General features: G+C 40.7%; 1 protein-coding gene across 1 annotated transcript in view; it reads right to left on the reverse strand.

The window, feature by feature from the left end:
- The window catches only part of EFHC2 (EF-hand domain containing 2), a 156,183-nt gene that overhangs the window by 129,899 nt on the left and 5,289 nt on the right, over positions 1-20,995 (reverse strand). Inside the window, exon 2 of the mRNA XM_036305029.1 lies at positions 7,346-7,501. Coding sequence (XP_036160922.1) covers positions 7,346-7,501 — 156 coding nt within the window. The remainder of the gene's footprint in view (positions 1-7,345; positions 7,502-20,995) is intronic.

Consider the following 20,995-nt stretch of genomic DNA (forward strand, 5'->3'; position numbering starts at 1 on the left):
TGTTGCATATGAATACTTTCAGAGAACGCCAACCTCCGACAAGGCCAGTCTGTGACCACGATGGATCAAAACAAAAACAAGGCCACTCCGTAACCACATCTGAACACAGACTGAACATGAACACTGTCTAAGCCATAAAATGTCAAACATCCCCCTCTCCTAGCTCAGAGGAGTGACAGCCGCTTCTTTCCCAATTATAGCTGTAGTTTTACTCTAGTCCAGTGGTCGGCAACCAGTGGTCCATGGACCACTGGTGGTCCATGAGGTCCGAAAGGTTGGCGACTGCTGCTCTAGTCTATATATATATAAGCCTAAGTGACTGTTACGACTGGAATGACCAGAACGACTAGTCGGCCAGTCGGTATGACATGCACTGACCACCAGGGGGCAGATGCTCAATGCAGGAACTGTACGCTGGTGGTCAGTGCGCTCCCACAGCCAACCTCCTGCGGCCCAGTCCCTTGGCCTGCCAGCCAAACTCCCATGGTCCTTCCCCATTGCCAGCTGTCCCCTGCAATAGGCCCCGATTGGGGGGCCAGCAGGCCAACCTCCTGGGGTTCCTCCCCCCACCCAGCCGGCCCCGATAGGCCTCAATCACCAGCCAGGCCGAGGGACCCCACTGTGCATGAATTCATGCACCAGGCCTCTAGTATATATATAAAAGCCATGACCGGAGCAGCGGAACAACCAAAACAACTGGTGGCTATGACATGCACTGTGGTAGCAAATTGGCCTGATCCAGTCCCTGATCGTCCCCCCCCCCCCCAGCCAGCCCAGCCCCTGATCGGTCCCCCAACCCCAATCGGGAGTGGGGCCCACTAGCCAACTGCCCACAGCCCCTCCCCCCAGGTGGCCAACCACCCTCGGCCCCTCCTCCCAGCTGGCCCTGCCCCCAATCAGCCCCCAACACTCCAATTGGGGGCGGGGCCAGCCAGCCAACCACACATAACCCCTACCCACCCCCCGCCAGCCCAGCCCAATGGGCCCCCATTGGGGCGGGTAGGCCAGACCTCACCCATGCACGAATTTGTGCACCAGGCCTCTAGTCTATATTATAAGTCAGTTTTATTGATACACAATCAGAGAAGTACCCCTGTTTCTTAATAGCAACCAATCCAGAGCAAGGCCCCCCTTCCTTAAGCCCTCCCCAAAATTACATAACACAAGCCCCAATCCTATAGGTAAACCTTTTCTAATACCTGCTCACTTAGACATCCTGTGGTTACTAAGGGTGTGTGTTTTCCCTCATTGCAATGAGTAATAAACCAACTTATTCAATTAAAAAAAAATCAAGGTGACCTAAGAGATCAAATTATACTTTAAATTTTATCTTTATATTGTTCAAAGCATAGAGATTCATACAGTACTACATAAATAATCAGCTCACCATAAGCCCAATACCAATGAATACAAAGTTATTAAAAGTCTATTTCTGTGGTCAGTAGGTTTGATTATAATTATGTTCATAATAGATGGAAAAATAAAATATCATTCTTAAATGCATTCATATCCCATAGGATCAACCTTTATCCTGCCACTTTACTATAATAGAGTCATTTGCAAAATAGCAAACAAATTAGGCTAAATAGGACCCATTGAAAAATGAAAAGAAATGAGAGCATAATTGTAGAGTCGATGTAAATGCTACTTAACATGTAGATAAAAGTCACATAAAAACATTGTCATTTGAAAATTTCTAACTAGTCTGACTTTTTACAACAGCATCTAATGATAGATCATATACAATAGCAAGAACAGCATATCATAAACTATGAAATGCCAAATTTAAATTAATAATGAAGCAATACGTGCCTGGTGTGATTAGAAAGAGCCCCAGGCCAGGAGATCCAGGGTCTGGGCTCAGTTCTAGGATGAAATGAATTTGCTTTTAGTCATAGGCATAGGCTGCTAGTGGTAAAATGTCGTTCGTAATCAGCTAGCCAAACTTCACATTACAGTCAAGAAAAATGCAGCTCAGAGAGATAAAGTGACTAAGCCACAATTATCGTTAGTTAGCTATGGGAAAATAAAGAAAACCTCCTTTAAAATCATCAGAGTTGGGAAGCCCTGAAGCAGTGTTTCTCAACCTTCCCAATGCCGCGACCCTTTAATACAGTTCCTCATGTTGTGGTGACGCCCAACCATAAAATTATTTTCGTTGCTACTTCATAACTGTAATGTTGCTACTGTTATGAATCGTCATGTAAATATCTGATAGGCAGGATGTATTTTCATGGTTACAAATTGAACATAATTAAAGCATAGTGATTCATCACAAAAACAATATGGAATGATATATGTGTTTTCCGATGATCTTAGGCGACCCCTGTGAAAGGGTCATTCGACCCCCAAAGGGGTCGCGACTCACAGGTTGAGAACCACTGCCCTGGTGGGAGACCTCTCACACACGGTCACACACTGCCTTCTGCAGACTCCAGCCTGAAGAAGCATACTTTGTACTCCCCAACAGGAAGAGGCTTACTTTATTACTACAGCAGGAAAAAGGAAGATTTTTCTCCTTGCCCAGCAACAACCCAGCCAATGAGAAATGCCACAATTCAGCCAAGAAGAAGCCATCTCCCCCCTGAAGTCTCACTCTCCTCCAGTGGACTTTTGCTTATAACCTCCCCTCCCAACTTCCTTCTCTGTCTCTATAAGGCAACACTCCCCTCCTTTGATCTCTGGACTTGCCTATGGTTTCCCATAGTTTGCACGTCCCAAATTGCAATTGCTCTGCCATTTCTGAACAAACTCATTTTTACTGGTAAAATAACTGGCTAATGTATTTTTAAGGTTAACATTACCTGACAGTTCCAGGGCCTTCAGCACAACCTCAGGACCCTGGCACCTGGCCCACTTTTTGTAAACAATTCCTCATTTATAGAATAAGAACAAATCCAGATTTGCTCCTTCCTTGTGGAGGTGCTGGGATGATGACTGCAACTAATTGGTGTGAGTGAATAGGTGCTTACTTATATTTAAATGAAATTAATAAAATAATTAGTCTTTGGAAGGTGGGTGTGTTATCAGGCAAAATTATGTTTGGGTGTTTGCATAATTCTGCTAATGCCAGGAGTTTTAATCAAGTAAAACTGTGTTTCTCAATTGGCATTTTAGGTAGAACATTCTCTCCAGTTCCAGTTGCCCTTCCCACATTGCAGGATGTAAAATCCTAGTTGGCCCCCAGCAACCTAATAGCAGCAGCACCTCCCACTTAGGGCTGGCCCTAGAGCAAGGTGATTTAAAACATCAAAATTAATGCAAAAATATCCATTATGCCAAATGTTAAATAAAGATGGAATCAGTATTACTTATTTTTTTTTCCTTTTGCCTCAGGCTCTAATATAGCTAAGCATAGCACTGATCCTGTCTTTAAAATGTTGGCATTTTTCCCGGCGGCATTGCTCAATGGTTGAGCATCGACCTATGAACCACAGTTTGATTCCCAGTCAGGGCACATGCATGGGTTGCAAGCTTGATCCCCAGTGTGGGGCGTGCAGGAGGCAGTTGATCCATGATTCTCTCTCATCATTGATGTTTCTAGCTCCCTCTCCCTCTCCCTTCCTCTCTGAAATCAATAAAACCATATTGAAGTTGGCATTTTGTTCATCATGAATTTTTTGCATTAATTTTGATTTTTATATTTCATTAAAATATTATCTGGCTTGAGTACTGAGTTTTGGGGTGCCCTTTAAATTTTATACCCAAGGCAAGTGCCTCATTCACCTCACCTAGTCCAGTGCTGCTCCTAGTCATTGTAACAACCCAAAACACCTTCCCACATTTCTAAAGGCCTCCTTGGGCTGAGAATCTCTGAAATAGGGATTGATTTTTTTCTCATATAACAAGAAGTCCAGGGGGAGACAGCCTGGGCCTGGAAATAATGGCTCCATGATGGCAGCACTCACAAGGTGGCTGCTGTGCCCTGAGGAATTATGTCCTAGTTCCAGACAGAAAAACAAAGGTAGGGCAAAGGGCGGGGAAAATTGTCAGCTGAGCCTGACTCTTTTAATTAAAAAAAACATTTGCAGGAGCCACACCCAATAAACCTTAACTCATATATCACTGGCCAGAAGTGAGTCACGTGGCGGGCTAGCTGCAAGTAGCCTGCGGCAGTGAACACTTGTAAGTGGTCACATCTCCAGCTTGAATAAAACTGGTGTTCTCTCCTTGAGATGAGGAGAGGTCGGAGAATAAAAGATAAACAGCTAGAAATGTCTGCCATACGGGCCATATAGGATAATAATGGCTCCTTTGGGTGACTGAAAATAGTGTCTTCTCTGCTTGTAATTTGATGGTCAGCCTGAACACAGCATTTTGGTGGTCACTTTTAGAATTATGGATAAAAACTGGGATGTTGTCTGAGGCTAGGCTCCACAGAAGCAGAGCTGGAAACAGATTTAGGTGCATGTGATTTGTTATGGACATACTCATAGGAAAAACCTGGAAGGGAGTGAGGGGGAGCAGCCAAGCAAGGATGCATTCTCATGTGAAGTTTGGCTTTGGCTGGATGCACAGGGACTATGAGCCTACCATCATCATATATAATAAAAGGGTAATATGCAAATAGACCAAACGGGAACAACCAGTCATTATGACGTGCACTGACCAACAGGGGGCAGATGCCCAATGCAGAAGCTGCCCCTGGTGGTCAGTGTGCTCTCACAGGGGGAGCACTGCTCAGCCAGAAGCCAGGCTCAGAGCTGGTGAGCACAGCGGCGGTGGCAGGAGCCCCTCCCGCCTCTGCAGCAGCGCTACGGATGTCCAACTGATGGCTTAGGCGGGGAGCGAGCCTAAGCTGTCAGTCGGACATTCCCTGAGGGCTCCTGGACTGCAAGAGGGTGCAGGCTGGACTGAGGAACCCTCCCCCGCCCCCGTGTGCACAAATTTTGTGCACTGGGCCTCTAGTATCAGAACAAAGAGGTGCCACCTTGAAGAAGCAAGCTCTTTACCCTTGACAAATCAGTCAACCATTTCCTGCCCCCTCTTGTGGTAAAGGGGCCAGTGTAACCTCCCAGGCTTCTCTAGGTGATGCAATGCCCATTGGCCAAGAGCAACACTCCATAAGGGAGTTACAAATGTAAACTTTGTGCCAAAGCACTTACTTCAGTTGGGGAAGGCAGATGCCCTACCCTTAATGTGGATCTGGATGGGTGCCAAGAGCATCTACTACAAATATTAATTTTCATACACTTTCCAAGGAACTGCCTTTATTTCTACTTTGTACTGTTTGAGAATGTAACCCTGGATATATTGCTATGATTAAAAACTATTGCAAAAACTGGCAACAAGTTGAAAATGTCTCATTTTTAAGAAAAATGATTAACAGGTGTTGATTTGTTTTGTTGAACCACGAATCTAGAAAGTGCTTTATAATTTGCTAAGGGTATTAACCAGGATCCAGTCTGTAGTTCACAATCTCATCATAGCATGTAAATATTTCATAGTCTTAGTGTCTCATTTAAAACTCAATGAATATTTAATTGAAGTTGACCAATAAAATAACTGAAAGAATTATGTTGCATTTAGTTAGGCTTGAAATGAGCAAGCTCTTCATTTTCTCAAGTACTTAGAAGCTAAAATTATTCCAACTTCATGAAATATTCTACATAATTTTATAAGTAACTAAAGGGCTGCAAAATAATTGAAAGGCACATATTACATATTGAGAAAAACATAAAATAAAAGGAATTTTCAACTTTAAATTCAAGAGAATAGATAAATATTTTGTGACCTACAACAGTACTTATTCAGTAGTGGATTAGTTTCAACTATTGTAAATAATCCTCTTTTTGACACAAGAAGTAGAAGTAGAATCTTTTCTTTGGCCCTTGCAAATTAAATATTCTAGAATGATGGGGTGCAAACCACCTATAAGGCTGATATTAACAGAAAATCATAAATGATCCACCCAAGTACATTAGCCCAGAAATTGTTTCTGAACTCTGGGTCCAGCACTGAGCCAGGTACTGAAAATAATTTTTTAAGAGGGAGAAGTATTGGTTCATGTTCAAAGTAGAAATGGTTTCCCAAGAAAGCAGCTTCCCTACAGTCTGATAGATCGCCATTAAGTGTCAGAACTGACCTTCAAAAAATATGTGCTCAAAGTGATGAGCCCTAATCTGATGGCATAGGATATGTCACTTCTACCAAATCTGAAAACATTTTCAATGGAATCAAAGTATTGCCAACCAACCCATGTTACAAACCGCCTGGTAAACAGCATACTAAAGTTTGAATTCTTTATCTAGTCCTGAATTATGTTTTAATTACAGGACCTAAATAATCTAATAACAGGCTCTGATTTGGAGAACAGAACATGGGGCAGTGAACAGGGTTGTCAATAAATAAAGCAATGAGAAATGACTGGTCACCTTGGGGTTTTTTCCTTTTGATCTTAGTCCCTTTTTAAGATATTCAAATGGATTACCTTTGTCAACTGTCAATATGCCAGTATATATAAATATGCACATTAAGAAGTTCAGACTCTTCTCTAATAATAGTACCTCTTTCTGTCTCATCTACACCTCTTGCCATGGCACCCTTTGGTTCTCAGGGATGGGGGATCATAATTAGTATGGAGAAAAGAAGAGAAGGCATCTTTCTGTTGCTATCTAAAGGGACATTAAAAATCAAACAAAATTATTTAGTTAATGGCAACTCACTAAGCAAAAGTGATAGCCTAACCAGACTCTTAGAATCTATAGAAGAAAATCTTAGAGAGGAGATGAGAGGAATGTTGATAAAATACCATATGATTTCACTTATTTGTGGAATCTAAAAAAATATATATATAAATGAACAAATAAAACAGAAACAGACTCATAGACACAGAGAACAGACTGATGGTTGCCAGAGAGGAGGGGGTTGAAGGACTGGGTGAAAAAAAGTAAAGAATTGAGAAGTACAGATTGGTAGTTACAAAATAGTTGTTGGGATGTAAAGTACAGCGTAGGGAATAGTTAGTGATACTGTAGTAACTGTATGGGGCCAGGTGGGGACTGGAAATATCAGGAGGAACACTCTGGAAAGTATATGATTGTCTAACCACTATGCCGTACACCTGAAACCAATACAAGATAATACTGAATGTAAACTGTAATTGAAAACAATAAATTAATTTTAAAAAAGAAAGGTTGATAAGCATTAGCCAAGAAAGGTGAACATTTGGTGTCCTGCACTATTGGTTTGTTTCTTTGTTTAGGGTACTTTGTTCTTGAGTGTGTCTTTTGAGAACAACTAGCCTTAACATTGACGCTGAGGATTCTGATTTTCTCAAGTCTACTTAATATTTAGTACATGTCACATTTTAAGAGTGCACTTCTCCCCATGGTATATGACTTACGTGTTTATCAAAAGCTACCCAGGCTGGTAGTGTACTTCCCTCTCCTGAATGATATGCACTGTGATTAGGCTTCTTCTTTGGCCCATAAGGCAACATCTCACGTCTTCCATGCTGAACTTCAGACACCAACACTTTTTTGTACTTATCCTCTTCTACCTGTGAACACAAGAGACAACATAAAATGACCAAGCTTATTCACTAAGATTTTTCTTATTTGTCTGAAAAGGCAAACATTTTCTGTCATTTATTTTTCCCATTACAAAATGCGTATTAGAGTGACAAATAATTATGATCAATCTTTCCCCAGAAAGTTGTGTCACATTTTAAATTCAATTCATTGTAACAAATTCAAAACTTTGAAAAGCAATAAGAATAAACCCAATGCTCCATGCTATTTAAAACATTTAGAAATAACTATTACCACAAGTGAACATTTAGAACATTAGTCTGCTAATTGGCATATTTGCAAAGAGTGAAAACGGGGCGGGGGAGGGAACCTCCTCTACTTCAGAGTAAAAATATAAGTTATCCCATAGAAGTCTAACATTATTTTCACCAAAACAGAGAATAAAGACTTTTGCTCATTGAAATAAATGTAACAGGATATTTCTCAGAGCTGACGTTCTCCACCTAATAGTAGAACCTTGCCCTCCCTCTTCCTCATTCCTCTCCCATCTTTTCTGGGGATCTGGCGAGAGAAGTAAAAGCCTGGAGTATGCTACCAAGAACTAAGAAAGATGTGGGCCAACATCAGCTCACATACACTGCTAGTAGGAAAGTAAAGCAGAAGAATCCCTCTGACAATACCTAGCAAAGTGAAAGGTGTATATGCTTTATCGGCTAGCAAGTCCACCTCGAAATATATTTTGCATTGTGCACAAGGAACTATATATTGGATTTGTTATAGCAGTGTTTTATGAGTGAAAAATAGGAATCAGTCTAAATGTCCATCAGTAGCAGAAAGGATACCTCAATGATCTCTTTATAAAATGGAATATTAATATGGACAAATCTCAAAAAAATTCAAGCAAAAAATAGGGATTAAAAGGAAACATAAAACCTGATAATTCCACACATATAAAGCCTGAAAATATTCAAAAATACAGTATTATTATATATAATATAGACATAAAAATGATAGAAAATTCAACATAATATAATATCCATGACAATACAATATCTGATACAATAAATAGCATATATCATATCAAAATGAACACTGACATACCCCATAGCCCTGCATAAAAATATAACATTTTAGATACAACTGAAGCCCTCTATCAGAGCTTATGCCCTTGCCTCTATCTTCAGAGGTAATCACTATCCTGAATTTGCTGCTTGAACTTGAACACTTTGCCAGGACTCTATACAGCCAGGGCAATTGTCTCTTGCAAAGCATGATGCACTGGCAGGGAAGTCTGAGTGGAAATTCAAAAAGACTTTGTCTCTTTGCTTGTGTTTTCTTGTTTCAAGGCAACCTACTGAATGAGAGAAAATATTTGCAAATCGTATATCTGATAAGGGGCTAATCTAAAATGCATAAAGAACCCATATAGCTTAACAGCAAAAATAAATCCAAGTTAAAAATAGATCTGAGAAGACATTTTTCCAAAAAAAAAAAAAGACATACAAATGGCCAACAAATATATGAAAAGATGCTCAACATCACTAATTATCAGGGAAATGCAAATTAAAACCACAATGAGATATCACTTCACACCAGTTGCAATGGTGATTATCAAAAAATAACAAGTATTGGCAAAGACGTGGAAAAAGGAAACCCGCATACACTGTTGGTAGGAATATAAATTGGTGCAGCCCCTATGGCATGCAGTATGAAGGTTCCTCAAAAAAAAAAAAAACTAAAAATAGAACTACCATGTGATCCAGCAATTCCACTCCTGGTTATTTACCTGAAAATGAAAACATTAATTTGAAAAATATATACATCCCCATGTTCAAATCGCAGCATTATTTACAATAGCCAAGACACTGAAACAACCTTAGTGTCCACCACTGGATGAAGAGATAAAGCAAACGTGATATCTATAATAGAACATGGGTGGACCTTGAGTACATTATGCTAAGTGAAATATGTCAGACAAAGACAAATATCATATGATCTCATTTATATTTGGAATCTGAAAAAACAATAGCTCACAGATACACAGAAAAGATCGGTGGTTACAAGAGGTGAAAGGTTTGGGGAGGGTGAAATGAGCAAAGGGGGCTCAAAGGTACAAACTGTGCCATTATAAAATAAATAAGTCATGGGATGTAACATACAGCATAGTGACTATAGTGAACAATACTGTATTGTAAGTACACAAGTGCTAAGAGAGTAAATCTTTTTTTTTAATATATTTTATTGATTTTTTTTTATAGAGAGGAAGGGAAAGAGATAGAGAGTTAGAAACATCGATGGGAGAGAAACATCGATCAGCTGCCTCCTGCACACCCCCTACTGGGGATGTGCCCGCAACCCAGGTACATGCCCTTGACCAGAATCGAACCTGGGACCTCTCAGTCCGCAGGCCGACGCTCTGTCCACTGAGCCAAACCGGTTTCGGCAAGAGAGTAAATCTTAAAAGTTCTCATCACAAGAAAAAGAATTCTGTAACTATGTATGATGACAGATGTTAACTAGACATTGTGGTGGTCATTTTGCAATATATACAAATATCGAATCATTACATTGTGTACCCACAACTAACATAATGTTATATATCCACTAGACCTCAATAAAAATAATAAACTAAACAATATTTAAAAGGAAAAGATCTCATTTCCTCTTGTAGTGAAGGCAGCCTAGAAGAATGGGAAAGGGCCCGAGCAGCCCTGCCCAGAGGAGTCCGGCCACAACAGCTGCTCTGAGCACATAAACAGCCCAGCTCAGGCCGCAGGAGGAAAGCTAGAGGCAATGGTCAGGAAGGTGAGCTGCAGGCTAGTTCTGTGCCTTAGAGAATCCATTGACATCACCTCAACCAGCCTCCCCACTCCCTGTCACACTCACAACCACACACACACTCAGGTTGCCACAAGTTGGTCCCAAATCACCATAGCAAAGCAAAAGATGATTTGGTTAAAATGAATGCTGGAATACATAATTGTATAGCAATATTTATTCCCTCTTTTAAAGCAAGTATTTTAGGAGTAATCACAAACTCACCTCAGTTCAAACTAGTAAATATTACTTAAGCATCTATTATATTCTTAGATTTGTTCCAGATATACTAGTTGAAATAAACAAGACTCACAACCCTTGCCCTAAAGAAGAAACCTACAATCTTACTTATAAGGTAAGATTTAGATATATAAAAGAATTTTAATACTTTAAAAAAAAAACAGTATGACTACCATTTTTGACCACTTACCATGAGCTAGAGTAGACTCTTTACTAAGGGCTTTATATACATTATCTAACTTCACCATCACAAAACTAGTTTATAGGTGTTATCACTGACATGTTACCAATGAGGAAACCAAGGCAGAGAGAGGTAGACTAGCATGCCCACAATTGCATGGTAATTAGTGAAGCCTGCATATGAACCGAAATTCCGTTTCGGCACTATCAGAATATTAACTTAAAATTTCAATTCAAAATTCTATACTTTGAAAACTTATTGCTTGAGGATTTGTTTAGTATAATGTAAAATTCCGTAAGGCCTCTGTTTCAAATGTTTGCCCTTCCTGACACACACACACACAAGCTTGAGATCTGGCCATTATAATCTCTTAGGATCACATGTCAACCTGCCCTTTGCCCTAGTGACTGGGAAGTGGTGGTCAGTCTCACTCCAAAGATAATTGGCAAATGTCTTAGCAAATGATAATGTCAGAAACATAGCACCCCCATATCCAGGGCCCCCTGTTATCTCAACCCCTGGGGTCCCCTCCCATTCTGACACTGCTCCTGGAAAAGCAGCGGCCAAATCCAGATCCCCTTGATGTTTCACATCAGATTAATAGCTGATACAACCACCACTTCTGTGTTGCTAAAGACTGGAAGAGTGCCCTAGCCAGTTTGGCTCAGTGGATAGAGCGTCAACCTGCAGACTGAAGGGTCCCAGGTTCGATTCCTGTCAAGGGCACATGCCTGGGTTGTGGGCTCGATCCCCAGTGTGGGGCGTGCAGGAGGCAACCGATCCATGATTCTCTCATCATGGATGTTTCTCTCTCCTCTCTCTCTCTCTCTCTCTCTCTCTCTCTCTCTCTCTCTCTCTCTCTCTCCCTTCCTCTCTGAAATCAATAAAATATATTTTTAAATCTTGATTAATGAGTAATCAATAAGTTGTCAGGGCCACTATAGAAAACCATAAAGCTAACCCAAACTGAGAAGCAGTCTGTAGTCATCAGCATGAGTTGTTTATCCACCTATTACCTCTCTTTCCAAGCTCCGGCATCAGAGTGTCTTTGTTTCTTTCTAGGCTGTACTCCAAAACTCAGATGCTTAACAACCACAGGACAAAAGCAGGAAGAGTGAGGTGCTTCCTAAGACCATGACAGCTCCTTAGAGCCACCATGAGCCAGAGATCTATCTTTCCACACAGGAATATCATTCCTGTAGCCATCATAGCTAACATGTGCGGCACTGTTCTAAGTACTTTAGATGCAGTCAATGCTTTTCATTCTCAGAGCAGATACCTGAGTATGCTTTGGCATTATCCCCGTTTTATACATGGGAGGCTCAGGCACGAAGAGTGTAAGTAATTTTCCCAAGCTCACTCAACTAGTTTAAGTGATGAATCCAGAGTGTAAAGTCAATGCCTGAGCCTTAAGCATTAGGCCTCACATTCATTATTACCTCTTGGAGAAGAGTGGTAGACCTTCCCTTGTTTAAGTCATCCGAGTTTAATGAATCCTTTTGCCTTTGACAAATATAATAATAAAAATGACCACCATCATGACCTGGTGTACCCAGACTCAATCCCTTAAAAGCCTTTTACAGCCACCAGCAGTTATTGAAAATTCGGGGACTGAAGAGAGCTAGTAATAATTTATGCTTCAATGTACGTTAACAATATATTTCTAACTACTTTTTGTAGGCAATGGAAAATATAATGTAGAATTACCTAAAACTATCATTCTTATATACTCCTACCTGATCAGGTTTGGGACTAGTTTGCTTCTGTTCCAATGAATAGTTTATTATTTCTCCTTCTAGATCATATTGATTTTAGAAATTCATTTTTTCTTTTTATCTTTTGTGCACTTTTATAGAGAAAAAAAGAAGTCACTCCGCGAATACTGTGAACCTCCCAGAGAAAATAACAAAATTGCTTCAAGTATAGCGAAATCTTAGAACTCAGGACCATAAGAGCATGAAAGCTACCATTACTTATTAATAAAGCTAAATCACTTAAAAAGAAACCCCAAATGTAAAAATAAAAAGCCATGTCAAAGAAAACTTCAAACATTTTTAAGCTAATTTTCTTCTCTTTTCCAAACCTAACTTGGAAAAGTGTTGGGCTCATGATTCTTAGCCATCAACTCAATATAACAATAAGATTCATTTTATATATTTAACTAGAGGCCCAATGCATGGAAATTCATGCAAGAGCAAGCCTTCCTATCCCCGGCTGCCTGCTTCCCTCTGGCACCCGGGACCCGGGCTTCCTTCCTCCTGGGCGCCCACAGGCACCCAGGACCCGGGCTGGCTTCCCTCCAGCCTCGGCTTCATCAGGAAGGATGCTTGGTCTAATTAGCATATTACCCTTTTATTATTATAGATAATGTACTTAAATCAGTAGAGTGGAAAATAAAATTTAAATCAACAAGGTCCAGCGAGATAGGTAGCCCCTTCCTCAGAAAACTCTGATTTTTTTTTCTCTAAATAATTCAATTCAAAGCACCAGTCAATAAAAATAATGCTAAAGACTTCCTCAAGAGTCAATTAAAATCACTGGCTCATTGTAGCTGATTAGTACATCCATTCCCAGATTCCTTCTCCATCGCCAGTCGCCACTTATAACTCAGAAAATGTGAAATACTCCACTTGTTTCCTCAGCCTCCTTTTCAGAAGTCTGTTCTGGGGTTCTGGAAAGGCTTTTGTCCCCTCAAGCCAAGGGACAAATGCAGGTGACGCTGCCCCTAGCTCTCCTCTTCTTGCCTTGAGATGCATACATGATGCCCAGAGCTACAGTAGCTACTGTGGGATCATGGGCATGATGCTGGCTCAGACCAAGTTGAGACTTTAAATGTATGCCAGCAACCACCCACCTCCAGACTTCCTGCTTGGGAAGAAAAAAAGAAATCCTTGCTCGCTTAAGCTTCTATTAGTCAGGTATACCATTACTTGCAGTAAAGAAACTGTGTACATACATGGAGTACTACTCAGCAATAAAAATGAATGAAAAATTGATACACACAACTACCTGGATAAATCTCCAGGGAATTATGCCAAATGAAAAAATAATAATCCCAAGAGGTACACAGTTTATGATTCTATTTATATAACATTTCAAAATAATAATATTTTAGACATGGAAAATAGATTAGTCGTTGCCAGAAGTGAGGGATGTTGTGGCGGGGTAATGGGGGTAGGGGTGATGAGAAGATAGATATGGTTATATAAGGGTAGCAGGAAGAATCTTTGTGATAATGGAACCATTCTATATCTTCACTGTTGTGATGGTTGCCGTAACCTACACATGTGGTGAAATGTACAGGCTAGACTAAGTATACACACACTGTTGGTGGCTGTAAAAGGCATTCTACAGTACTAATATCTGTCCTGCTTTTAAAGGATTGAGTCTAGTACAAGTAAAACTGGGGAAATCTGAATAAGACTGGTGGATTATATTAGTTAATATCCTAGTTACGTTATTATACGATAGTTTTGCAAAATGTTACCAATGGGAAACTGGATAAAGGATACACATGCTCTCTCTGTATGATCTCTTGCTACTTGTGAATTTACAATGATCTCAATAAAAATTTTAAGCACCAATAAAAGGAAAGAGAGAGTCCACTTTCCTTGGTAACTAAGGAGAGGTTCCACTCAGGTAACTTTCATAAAGTATTAAGTATGAACATGAACAGATAAGCAATAAATGACTAGTCGCACCAAAAATGAGATGGAAATAGTCCTATAAATTGTCAAACATCTGTTTCAATTACCAAGCTCATGTGAAAAAGAAAACACAGTCTAAATCAACCCTCAAACCATGTGAATTGACCTTATCCTCCCCTACACTCTGGCAATTGCGACCATTCCCTCCTTTGGGATGCCCAATACATAGTTAGGAAAACAAACAATGTATGTAGCCTTTAACTGGCCAAGCTGCTTACTTTGTCACAGTTGAGTTGCCAGGTCGAATTCCGGTATTCTAAGGCCTGACTAATGAGGAAGTAAAAATGCTCACCGCTCCCTTCCCTTTGCTTTGGAGAGTTTTACACACACACACACACACACACACACACACACACACACACACACAGCTGGTTCTGCCCTTTCTACAACTGCAGGAACATGATAAACTCAGGAAATGGCCCAAGAAATCCCTTTGCATTTGCACTAGTGCGTATCTGTAATCCTGTTGTTGGGAGACTGGTCTACTAAAAGGTCCTCTGATGAAAGCTCAGAGAAAAATATGACGCCTCTGGAAGAAAAGCCAAACTGTATGCCAACAAGGAAGAGAGCCATGCCTCTGTGCCCGCACAATAGGCCCCAGAGAGGGTTTGAGCTGCACTGTGTATGGTACAGCTTCGTGCTGTCCAGGCCACTTCATATAAGGCACGCATCCTGAGAGGCTTAAGACCTATTAAGCCACTAAAGCAAATGACTTTCTTCCTCTTTTATATTCACTCTTGCTAAAATAAGAACTATGTCTTTTGTTCCACCGCAGTGGTGGAAAACACAAACAAGAAGCTAGTCCTAGAGATGACTCTCCCAAGCTGTGGTGAACCCCTCTAGTTTTTAGGCGTGGCTGCTGCAGGTAGGCAAGCACAACTGACAGGCACCCAAAGAGCAATCAATCTGTTTCTCACTCAGCTGAAGAATGCCACAATCGCACAAAAAAGAACATAAAACACAACACAGGCAATAAAGCAGTAAATGAGTGGCCTGGACAAAAGGAGTGCTCAGGGTTATGTAGACAAAGAGAAGGCTCTTGCTGACATGATCAGGGAAAGCTTTAATGAGGAGAGGGGATTAGAGCCAAGTTTCCAGGGAAGGCTAAGATCTATATGGAAAGAGGAAGCGCATGCTGTCAGGGAAGTGGGTAAGTAAACCAATAATTGAGTGGGAAAGTCCAAAATATATTCAAAGGACAGGCAGTGAGCATACTGGTTTAACTGGGTTATTAGGCTTGTTTTCCATTATGATGTACTCATGCGTCACTTATATAATTATAAAACACAAACAAAAAGTTTTTAAGAAAGGGACGCTAAGGCTGAAAAGAGCATCTAGCCCAGGGGTGGGCAAACTTTTTGGCTCAAGGGCCACAATGGGTTCTTAAACTGGACCGGAGGGCCGGAACAAAAGCATGGATGGAGTGTTTGTGTGAACTAATACAAATTCAAAGTAAACATCATTACATAAAAGGGTACGGTCTTTTTTTTTTTTAGTTTTATTCATTTCAAACGGGCCGAATCCGGCCCGCGGGCCGTAGTTTGCCCACGGCTGGTCTAGACTCACATACTGAGTCTGTGGCTGCTGTGGCAAAGTTTGCTGGCTCCCAACAGCCATTATTTACACTCTTTACTCTTTCCCAGATGCAAAAATACATAGCGAAAAACCAAGTTCCCAACACCCCTTGTAGCAAAGGACAGCCACGTGACTCAATTTTAGACAATACGGTGGAAGGCAGAAGCTAACTGGGGTGCTGGGAAACATTCTGTTTTCTGATATGAGAGCCTTTCTCTCTCCCTCTCCTTCCTGCTTATCTTGAACATGGTTATGGGAAGTTGTGAAATGTGGAACTGGGACAACCATCTTGCAACCATGAGGACACAAGTCTAACAAAGAAAAAAGCCTGTTCTGAAGATGGCAGAATGAAGAGATAAAAAGAGTCTGAATCCTTTATGACATTCATCAGCCACTGCTTAAACCTGACACTGCCACCCTCTAGAGTTCTTGTTATATGAAACCATTAATTTGGCTTAAGCCACTGTTAGTCAGGTATTCTGTTACTTACAGCCAAAAGTATCCTAAGTGGCACAGCTATGAAGTTCAGGACAGAATACAAAAGTGAGCAAAGTTGGGTGTTTGATTCCCTGAACAGGCAAAGTGACCCTGATTTCTGAACCCATGGAATATTATCTCGTTTCCAAACTATAATGGCAGCTTCAGGAAGTGGCCTGGTCGCCCTGGTTTGGCTCAGTGGATAGAGCATCAGCCTGCAGACTGAAGGGCCCTGGGTTCAATTCCAGTCAAGGGCACATGCCTGGGTTGCGGGCTCAATCCTCAGTAGAGGGCATGCAGGAGGCAGCCAATCCATGATTCTCTCTCATCATGGATGTTTCTATCTCTCTCTCCCTCTCCCTTCCTCTCTGACATCAATAAAAATACATATATTAAAAAAAAAGAAGTGGCCTGGTCTGAAATAATGTGATTTTCAGGGACATTTCAATAATAATGGGAATAAGTAACAGAATACTTTAAATCAATACCATTTTGTGAACTGGCACCATAAATACCTATTGTTTGTCTGCCCAGCAATTTCCTACTAACTCCTATCTTTAGCTATTTATTTATTAACTAGAGGCCCGGTGCATGAATTCGTGCACCAGTGAGGTCCCTCAGCCTGGCCTGCACCCTCTCACAATCCGGGACCCCTCAGGAGATACAGTAGTGTGTGAAGCAGCAGGCAGCTGGGGAGGAGCCTGAGCCTGGGCTGGGTGCCTCGCTGCTCCCGCTCATCCTGGCCCTGCTGCACCTGTCACTTGGTAGCACTGCCAGCGGAGACGGGAGAGGCTCACGCTGCTGCAGCTGCACTCACCAGTCATGAGCCCAGCATCTGGCACTCGTCTTCCCCTGGTGGTCATTGTGCGTCGAACGATTGAATGGTTGCTGAGGGCTTTATATATATATATATATATATATATATATATATATATATATATATATAGACAGTTTTATTGAGGTATAACCTATCTATACTAATAAAAGAGTAATATGCTAATTAGACCAAACATCTTCTGGACATCCTTCTGGACAAAGTCACGGTGGTGGGGGCCAAGGCCGAGGCAGTTAGGGGCAATCAGGCTGGCAGGGGAGCAGTTAGGGGGCAGCCAGGCCAGCAGAGGGGCAGGTAGGGGGTGGCCAGGCTGGCAGGGGGCAGTTAGGGGCCAGCTAGGTGGCAGGGAGGCAGTGAGGGGGCAACTAGGCTGGCAAGCAGAGGCAGTTAGGGGCGATGAGGCAGGCAGGCAGGCAAGCGATTAGGAGCCAGCAGTCCCAGATTGTGAGAGGGATGTTCGACTGCTGATTTAGGCCCGATCCCTATGGGGTGAAGGGTTGCTCCCCCCACCCCACCACCGTACATGAATTTCATGCACCAGGCCTCTAGTATATAATAAAGTTTACCCATCTAAAATATACAGTTCAATGGAGTTTACTATAATTGCCAAGTTATGTAATCATTACCATAATCTAATTTTAGAACAGTTCCATCATTCCAAAAAGGTACCCCATACCATTAGCAGTCACTTCCCATTTTTTCCCTTACCCCTAACAGGTCTAGGGAACCATTAATATACTTTTTGTCTCTATAGATTTGCCTATTCCACACATTTCACATAAATTAGATCATACAATCTATAGTCTTTGCATATTGTTTGTAGCATGTTTTTGAGGTTCATCTATGTTGTAAATGTATCAGTATTTCATTCCTTAATATGGCCAAATAATATTCCATTGTATGAATATAACACATTTTATTGATGGGCATTGGGTTGTTTCCATCTTTTGGTTATTATAAAAAATACTGCTATGAGCATTTATATATTTTCATATTGTAAGCGGCATTAATCAAAATGAATTCATAACCTTTATTTAAATTAAATCAACTGAGCCGACTTTTTGAAAAAGTAAATCCTATCTTGGATTAAAACAGTTATTTAACAGAAATGTATTATGCTGCCTTAAGAATTTTATACATGGTTGGGGAGTGTGCAGGGGGCAACCAATCGATGTGTCTCTCACACATCGATGTTTCTCTCTATCTCTCCTCTTTCCTTGCACTCTCTCTAAAGATCAATGGAAAGGTGTCCTCGGGTGAGAATTAACAAAACATAAAAATTAAAAAAGAAAAGAAAGGTAACCTAAGCTTAACTACTTACTTGTTTCTCAAGAAAAGCCAGCTAGGCTGGCCTGAGTGGCTCAGTTATTTGAGAGTCATCCTGTGCACCAAAAGGTTGACAGTTTGATTCCTGGGTGAGGGCACATGCCTGGGTTGCAGGTTTGATCCCTGGTTGGGGCATGTACAGAAGGCAACCCAATCAATGATTCTCCCTACGGCCTCCTCCTCCCCCTCCCCTTCTCTTCTCTCTAAAAATCAATAAAAATATACTTTTTTAAAAAAGAAAAGGTGGCTACAAATCATTTTTAGTTTTAAATAGGGGAAAAACCTACTCTTCCTCATATGCTACACTATATCTCATACCTAATAGCATCCTCTATAGTAGAAACTATTCGAGGATTCTTGGGTCTATTCCAACAAGGGAAAATGGGGAAAATATTAAGTAGGAAAGTTTACCATAAGAAAAAAAAAACACCTTGAAGTTCCCTCTACTACACTGCCACTTGCATTAGAGTTGATATCCATTGTGGCAAAGGGAAACCACACAAAGTAGGTGAATGAGTTGGCCAAAATCAACAAATCCACAGAAAACTATTACTCTTTACTCAAAAGAGATATTATATCTATAACTCATGGATTGGCTGTAGAAATCACTTTTACACAGGAGTTCCCTGAGACCTGAAAATCATTTCAAATTTTCCTTTGGGGTAAAAAGATTGAAATTCAGGGCGGTGAAAATGTCTTGGAAGTAGTTAAAGCTGATAGTTGCAAAACACTGTGACTACTAAATGTCACTGAATTGCATGCTTTTAAATGGTTAATAGGATCTGTTGAGGCTTCTTAAAGAATGACAGCCACATTCGGTTTTTAAGGAAGTTGAAGATCTGAATTTAAAACAGAGGTAAGAATTGGTAAGATGGCTCTTGTGAGCAATGGTTTTCAAACTCTGACTACAACCACAATAACAAAGAGATTTTGGTGCAACACAGTTCACATGCTCACATGTGAAAGAAACCAAAGTTCATGAAACAGTACTTACCCTTCACAAGAATAATACATTCTGATTTTTTTATTCTATTCTAATCTCAAAGTTTGTCATGATTCATGAAATTGTTCTCACAAAGTAAGTGACAAACTCTAATGGCCTAAGCCAGTGGTCAGCAAACCGCGGCTCGCGAGTCACATGTGGCTCTTTGGCCCCTTGGCCCCTTGAGTGTGGCTCTTCCACAAAATACCACGTGCGGGCGCGCACGTACAGTGCGATTGAAACTTCGTGGCCCATGCGCAGAAGTCAGTATTTTGTGGAAGAGCCGCACTCAAGGGGCCAAAGAGCTGCATGTGCCTCGTAAGCCGCAGTTTGCCGACCACTGGTCTAGGCTGTCAGGTTAAGGTGTTTGGACCTGATGCAGTTATTTTAAGGCAATGGAACTGACCTCTAAGAACATAACCAACAATCTGTAGGCAGAATTCTAGATTGGGAAAACCCAATTTGTGAATAAAGTGATTTTTTTATTATATTTGTCATTGAGCTACATTTAAATTGACATATCTAACATCACATAATGAAGTCAATAATGTGTACTATGTATTTTACTCATAGTGCTTTTCTCTTTCAGTTGTTTATCATTTAAATTGCTGGTCAATTTCCCAGAGAACAATTTTCCCTATATATTAATAAGTAAGCTTATATTAATCTAGATAAAAATAAATTTCAAGGGATTGCCTGCACGTTTTTGTAAGAGAGACAGATTCTAAATTTGTTTTATTTTACTGTTATAAATTCAAATAATTTTTTGTCTTAAGGAAACAGTTGCTTCACTGTAAATTCAATGATGGGCTATTTACAACAGCCCTCCAAAGGTGGCGGCAAGGTCGCTTCATAAAAAGCAGAAAGTGTCCTCATTACTCATTGGAGGCTTTCAGGATCAGCAATACAACCATCTGTACAAAATACTAGAGAAAGGATTGTCAGCTTTGACTAGAAATGTCCCTTTTAACTTTAATATCCTATCGTTTTTGACAATATGCCTGAGATTCTCTTAGCTGGATAGAAATCCAGCATGAAACTGTTGGAAAAAGATACGGAGTCTGGAATTTAGTTGTGATCTTTCCCAAAGATTTTCAATTAATTCACACCAAATGTAATGTCATCAGTGGTACACATGCTTATATTTTAGAAAGCACAATACTTCTTTATTTTAGAGAGAGAAGTATAGGTTGCGCATCAGCTGGCGGTGGACAGAAACCAGCAGCTAATTAAGGGGCAAAACAAGCTCTTTTTTAATTTCTGAGAAAAAGCAGTAAAAGTTAGCTTGTGTTATAATTTGAAACCCAAACAGCCAGTAATTATACTATCTCCGGGAGGCCAACGTTTTTCACTTGATAATTTAATTCAGCCAACAAGGCTCTG

The sequence above is a fragment of the Myotis myotis genome, unplaced genomic scaffold (assembly GCF_014108235.1).
Source record: "Myotis myotis isolate mMyoMyo1 unplaced genomic scaffold, mMyoMyo1.p scaffold_m19_p_4, whole genome shotgun sequence".
NCBI lineage: Eukaryota > Metazoa > Chordata > Mammalia > Chiroptera > Vespertilionidae > Myotis > Myotis myotis.